General features: G+C 30.9%; 2 protein-coding genes across 2 annotated transcripts in view; both read left to right on the plus strand.

Annotated features, from left to right (window-relative positions):
- Positions 1–1,315: 1,315 nt before the first annotated feature.
- LOC102681928 (odorant receptor 46a-like) lies at positions 1,316–2,764 on the plus strand. Its single transcript, XM_031515107.1, has 5 exons — positions 1,316–1,429; positions 1,597–1,993; positions 2,059–2,283; positions 2,373–2,528; positions 2,609–2,764. The coding sequence occupies exons 1-5, from the start codon at positions 1,320–1,322 to the stop codon at positions 2,663–2,665; spliced, it is 945 nt and encodes a 314-aa protein (XP_031370967.1). The 5' UTR covers positions 1,316–1,319; the 3' UTR covers positions 2,666–2,764.
- An 813-nt stretch (positions 2,765–3,577) lies between these two features.
- LOC102674469 (odorant receptor 46a-like) overlaps positions 3,578–7,305 on the plus strand; it is a 5,137-nt gene continuing 1,409 nt past the window's right edge. Inside the window, exons 1-5 of the mRNA XM_031515108.1 lie at positions 3,578–4,010; positions 4,354–4,689; positions 4,893–5,097; positions 5,173–5,328; positions 5,559–5,598. Of these exons, the coding sequence (XP_031370968.1) occupies positions 3,652–4,010; positions 4,354–4,689; positions 4,893–5,097; positions 5,173–5,328; positions 5,559–5,598 (1,096 nt within the window). The 5' untranslated portion in view covers positions 3,578–3,651. The remainder of the gene's footprint in view (positions 4,011–4,353; positions 4,690–4,892; positions 5,098–5,172; positions 5,329–5,558; positions 5,599–7,305) is intronic.

Consider the following 7,305-nt stretch of genomic DNA (forward strand, 5'->3'; position numbering starts at 1 on the left):
GACGAACTTTTTGCCAGAAATTCGATTTTGTATTAGGATAACATAACTTAAGAGAAATTTTTTTTATAATTATCATATACGTACCGTACTCATTTTTTGGCCATTTTTCTTATCGTTGCCATTTCTTTTATACTTTTAAAGCCTTTTTTTGCACAATTTAAATAAATTTTTATATCTCTGTATTTTATGTATCTTATTCGTAGTTATTTTTATTATTTTTTCATTCGGAGAAATATAGACATAAACAATTCTTTCACAATTTCTGAGAATAGAAGATTTATTTATTAAAAGTTCGTAATATTATATTTTATTTATAATTTTTATAATTATATTTCTTTTTGTTATCTTATATTTTTTTAGTTAACTTTAAATAATCGAAATTATGTAAAAAAATTTAATATTTTTAATTAAAATAAATAAATAATATTTTTATTGTTTGTTCTTTATTCTCTTTTCTAAATATTCACGATATATTATTTGCTAATTTATAGTTTTACAAAGAATTTTCAATTTTTCCCATCTATTCTCGTTTTTTTATAATTTAAAATTTCTTCCAAATGAATAAGTCGATTTTATAATAAATGATAAACTATCCTATTTTCCTCGGATAAGTACCTATCTAAGAAGGTTCATAAAAATATAGCATTATAACCAGCATTGTATAACACAGTACATATTATGATAATGATACGGTATGTGCATATCAAGGTGGAAAATTATGGACAACATTTTTCTCGTGAAAAAAAAGCTTTCTATAGACATCGTTTACTTACATTAGTCAGTATTTTATAAAATTTTTTCGAATTCTCTTCTTAAGCAAGTATTTTAATTTCCTCGAGACAAAAATATTTTTTTTAATCGACGAGTGAATGTCCAATTATTTATTTTAATCAAAATTATTTCATTAAATGATAAAGCGAGGAATCGTGAATCACAGAAATTCACTGGTATAATAAGATTAATGAAAGTATTTCTTCTATTAAATTTTTCTTTTCAAGAATTATTATTTATTTCATCAAGAATTATTATTTTTTCTTTTCATTATTTATCGTTTTATCAATTAAAAAATGACCATTCTACAACCAATTTTTAATATATTAACAATTTGCGGATGTCGGATGCCGTCCTCGTGTCGCACATCGTACAAGAAGATGCTGTATATTTTGTACGCGATATTTGTGCTACTTTTGCTCTACAGCTTCTGTATCTCGCAATTTTTAAACGTGATAATTAACGTGAGAACAGCAGACGAATTATGCAACAGTTTTTACATGTTCATTGCATCGCTCTTATCCTGTTGCAAGATCGTCGCGCTTCTGATGAATCATAAAGCGATTAAAATCTTTAGAAAGAAGCTCGAGGAGGAGCCTTGTAAACCTATGAACACCAAGGAGGTTATGATCCAAAAAAGTTTCGACAAGAATATCGGGTAAACGTTTAAAGTGTATCCAAAAATTGTTCTTTCGTTTCGTTCTTTTTCATCGATTTTTAATTAAAAAATTTTTTGTTATGAAAAATTTTTTAAAGAACCATATTCATTCTCGATCAGCAACGAAATAAATAATTGAATGAATGCCTTCATCAAACGCTTGACAGGTCGATCACTACTTATTATACGATCATGGTGGAGTTTACAGTATTTTGTATGATTGTATCTTCATTGGTAACCGACTTCAGAAACCAGAGATTGGCGTACGAAGCTTGGCTACCTTTCAACTGCTCTGCACCAAATTATTATTATTATTATATCGCGTACGTTCATCAGATCATCGCTCTGATTGGTACTTCGCTTTTAAACGTGGCCTGTGACGTGACCATTTGCGGATTGTTCGTCCATATGTACAGCCAGCAAGAAATATTGAAGCATAGATTGAAGGAAAGCGTAAATGTTGGAAATAGATTGAATATTGGAAAGATCGTACATTTTCACAATTATCTATACGGGTTTGTTCAGTTTTGTGTTCAGTCTAAATGTCTGGAAGAAAAAAATCGAAGATTCGAAATATCATTGTAAATGATTATTCATAATTCTTCCTTTTTTCTTTTAATTTGTGAAATATCTTCGAACGAACGTGTAGATACGCTTTTATGGTACAGGAGAAGTTCAAGAAAATAATAGGTATTCAACTTTTATCGAGTACTCTGGTAGTGTGCTTTATTCTTTACGAATTGGCAAACACACCATTGATCAGCTCTAAATTTCTGGAATTCGTCCTATATTTGGCGTGCATGATGACACAGATCTTCGTTTATTGCTGGTACGGAAATCAGCTCAAATTAAAGGTAAATCACGTTGAGAATTTGTTCTTGTTAAAATTATGCGAGTCTCGAATTTCAATTCCATAATCCATGCTCGAAAATTTACAACACAGAGTACCGAGATTGTGGACACGATTTTCGAATTAGATTGGATCTCCCTTGACAATAGAAGCAAGAAAGATTTGATAAATATAATGAGAAGAGCGATGAATCCGATCGAGTTGACCTGCGCATACATCTTTACGATGGATTTGAGAACTTTCGTGAGCGTTAGTATAGATATTAAAACGATATTGATGTTAAAAAATGTTTCTTTTCAGATTTCAATATATGTGCACGCTTTTTGCAGATATTGAAAATGTCATATTCGACGTACAATTTCCTTCAGAGAACGAAGGAATCGTAAGTTACAATGTTTCGATTAATCTTTGCGATTAATCAAAGATTAATCTAATTCGTAAATAACTTGATATGAAAATTTTCAAGATCAAGAATTTTTTCTAATTCGAAATTTTGTAATTTTGTAACAACATTTTAAAATTTGATTTAAAATCTAAAGTTTAAAATTCTTCCATAAAAAGAAAAGCGAATCTTAAACTTTGAAATCAAATTTTAACAATATATAATATATAATAAAATTATCTATTAAATCGTATGTGTCTCAGTTTAAAGTATCAAAGTATTTATCTCACCTATTCTATCTGTCTTCTTTTATCTTCTTGCGAAAGAAAATTCCTTTCCAATTCTTTGTTTGAAACAGACGAGATGTACAGAAGACCAATTTCCTTGATATTACTTGATATTCGTTAAATATTTATTCCAACTCGATTATTCTTGTCCTTTTCCGATGTTAAACGATACTATTGAGAATAATATAATTGATGGAGAGAAAATAAAAATTGACGTTTCTCGAACAACGTTTTCCACTTTTCCATTTTTCTGAAATTACAACACATAATAATATAGTATACATAAAGAAAAAAGAAAAAGTTTCATGAATGATAATCTATGCGCGCGCGCGCATATAGATAACCGCTCATTTATTTCAGCCAAAGGTAAAGGTAAAGAATATATTGATGCCCGCTTAAATATATTATATGCCAACGTATTTCTCCCTTTCTTTTTCCTCTTCTTCCATCTCTTATTTCCGGTTTATTATTATTTCGTAATAATATCGAGTGACGGAACGTCGAAAGACATTGTAGAATCGAAACGACGAGTAATTGTTAAAAAGGAGAAAAATTTACATTCTCTGCTTGCTACTTCGTCATCTTTGAAAAATCTGAGCACGCTGAGTAATGATTAATCGAAAGGTTGGTTAAAAACATCGAAGGAAAATAAGTCGAATTTTAATGTTGAGAAAAAAAAGTTGAGAAAAAGAGAAGAGAAACGATGCAATTGTTACGAACGATATATCATTTTTTGACGTCGTGCGCTTGTTGGCGACCACCGTTCTTGTCCCCATTAAAAAACTTCGCGTATACAGTTTACTATTGCTATGTGATCCTATTGATATACGGAGCCACGTTTTGCCAATTCGTCGATTTGTTATTAATCGTGGAGACCGAGGATGAATTTTGCGACAATTTTTACCTTACATTGGCAATTTTTATCTCGTGCCACAAGATGTACAGCATGCTGGTCAATCGTGAAAATATCATCCTGATAACTAGCATGCTGGAAAGCAAACCGTTCCAGCCTGAGACAGAGGAAGAGATGAATATGCGAGACAAATGCGACAAGCAGGCCAGGTGAATATTTTATTTAATATTTTATCGTTCAATTTCCATTTTTAAAATGTTATCAATATACCTATTCTGTGAAAATTAGTGGATATTAACATTATAATATACAGATTGAGTCAAAAAAGGAGATAAAACAGATATGATTTTATAAAAATTGATTGATTTAAAAAAAAAATAAATGTATTTGCAAGCTAAATATTCGAACTATGATATAAAAATGATATTTACATTTACTTTACGATCGAATTTTGATAAATCAAATACAAATCATCTTTCTTGATTCATTCTGCATTTATGATAAAAATCGGATACATACCCAATATCATTGTTTCTTTAATGAACGCTGCAGATTGAACGCGATTTATTACGCAATTCTAGTCGAATTGTCAGTGATGTCGTTGTCATTCGGCGGCCTGCTCAAAACTGAGAGTCACAAGCTACCGTATCGAATGTGGTTACCCTACAATTATACCTCCTTATCTGCGTATACTTTCATTTACACTCAACAAGTCGTAAGTCTGATCGTTAGTGCTATGATACACGTGGCCTGCGACAGCTTCATCTGGGCCTTGTTGATGCACATCTGCAGTCAGATCGAGATTTTTAATTGTCGGTTAAAAAAGATCAAGCACGAAAAGAATAAAGTTACGAAATTGTGCATACATTATCATAATCTTATATATCGGTATGATTTAATTCTCTTGTCCCTTTTTAACTTTTCTTTTATTCCCTTAACTGGGCCAAAATACAAAAATCTTCCATGCTTAAAAATTTCATATTTTTAAAATGATATTCGATATTACGAGCAAACTTGTATAACTCGTCGCACAGTTAAGGGATTAAATAAATCGAGAAAATTTTTTCTAATTCGTGTGCAAACGATTCCAGATTGGCTACGACGATAAACGAACAGTTTAAAATGGTGATTTTCGTTCAATTCACAGTGAGTACGTTAACGATATGCGTTAATCTTTATATATTAATGGGAACACAAATTACAATCGAGAGGATTATACAATTAGCGATATACAGTAGCTGTATGTTAACGCAAATATATATTTTCTGCTGGTACGGGAACGAAGTTAAGCTTAAGGTATATTTTATCCGCGATAATAACGAATCAATCCAAGTATTCAATCTGTTACCTTTCTTTTTTTTTTTCATCCAGAGTCTCGATATTTCTAACATGATTTTCGAACTTGATTGGCCGGATCTCGATAATACCACTAAACGTGACTTGTTGATGATCATGATGCGTGCATCGTATCCAATCGAAATGACTAGCGTTCATGTGGTTGCCATGAATCTCGATTCATTTGTGATCGTTAGTACGAAAAAGATCAATTTATTTTTCAACTTCCTGTATTTGAAAGTAGCACGTGAACATAAAGATCGAATTTCTCGTTCTAAATATCAAAGCATAATATTTTTTTTCTAATATTTTTTCTATTTTTTTTAGTAAGTTTTCTCGTAGATGTATGCATTCTTTTTTTTTTCTTTCCAAATTTTGTATTCACATTGCGCAATTTGTTAATCTTAAACATATATTCACAGCTGTTAAAAACTTCATATTCAGCGTACAATCTGCTTCAAAGTAACAGAGAATAGCGGCGGATGTTCCTCCACCGTGCCTTTGACCACTTTTATAGGATGAAACGTGATTTACGACGAAGAGGAGTAAAATAACTCAACGTTCGCATAAACCACTTAACGCTATGAAAGAAGATAGTGAAGAAAAAATACAATAAATGAAACAATAAATGATATTCAGAAGCGGTAGGTTCATAACGGAAGTCTTCCTTTTCTTTTTCTTTTTTTCTTTTTATTTCTTTTTTTTTTCTTATTCCCTTGCTCGAATTCGTTTACAACAAACGATCACCGCATTATTATTTCACGAGCTTTTATATCTCAAGCTCGAACCGTCTTTCATCAAGAACATGTGAATTTCCGGTGAAAAGAAATGGAAAATTCAAGAATGAGAGGTAAAATTATCGATGCTATTGTTGGAAAAGTAAGTTATAACAACTGTGTACATGTTTATAATAATTTTGATATCGAATATTGAAAATTCACTCGCTAATATTTCCATGAATCTCGAATCTTTCGTATTGATCAGGTTTTCGAACGTTTTACTTTAATTAATACAATGCAGAGCAATAATAAAAGCAAATGATATTCTTTTTAAAAGAATATTGAGGAATAATAAACGAAACACTCATCTAAGATCTTGTACAAATGTTCTTTTGTACGACGAACAATAATAAATGTCAGCTCTGTTAAAATAGCATTGCTGAAGTTACTTTTATTTTTTTTTTTTTCACTCGAAATTGAGATGAAGACATTCCGTGAACGACTGACTCTCCTCGATCAGTCAGATAAATAAATGATAATTATCATTTCGTGTCTTTCACGATCACAATTTATATTTCAACGTAGTTTGAAAGGATAATTTTAATATGAAATGTCAGAAAGCCAGAAATAGGGGAAGAAACTTCCACGATGTTTTTAAAGATAGATTTTCTGTTTCTAAGATAGGCCTTTGCATCATTAACAAACATAATGACGTAGAACGCATTGGAATAGAAGAAATAGCTTCGTCTACTAAAAGGGTTGAACTTGTCGATATTCTGGGATGGTCAGTGGTACTTGAAATACTTAGACTTCGACTTTTGCAAAGATCCACTTGTATTGACGATTCGCTATATTAACAAAAAAAAAAAATTATTTTTCTATTTACGAACGAAATAATTACTTTCGTTCACGTGTTGCCTAAATTTCTGTTTCACGAATAACAGTTGAAACGATGTTAAAATCTTAAGAATTAAATGTAAAATAATTATAGCCGATGAATTTTCATAAAAATGGTCGTGCAGGCGTTGCAATGGACACGTTTCCTTCTCTCAGTTTGCGGGTGCATGCCACCAACGTCGTGGAAATCGTCGTTTAAAAAATCGCTGTACAATATTTACACGTTCGTCATATGGTTGTTAATACTGAGTCTTGTATCCAGCCAAATATTAGATATAATTATCAACGTGAAAAATAAGAATGAATTCATAGAGAATTTTTATATCACGCTGGTTGTATTCGTTACAAGTTGCAAAATGACAATTATATTAAGATATCGTAAAAATATTTTATCTTTGATGGACGATCTTCAACACGAGCCTTTTTCACCGATGACACACGAGGAAAACGAGATCCGTACAAAATTTAACAAAATGAACGAGTAAGTCTTTATTATTTTTCAACGCTCTCGAAAAAGATTCCGATGCGAATTTAAAATCAATTTTTTTTTTTT

Source organism: Apis dorsata, unplaced genomic scaffold (assembly GCF_000469605.1).
Source record: "Apis dorsata unplaced genomic scaffold, Apis dorsata 1.3 scaffold_53, whole genome shotgun sequence".
Lineage (NCBI taxonomy): Eukaryota > Metazoa > Arthropoda > Insecta > Hymenoptera > Apidae > Apis > Apis dorsata.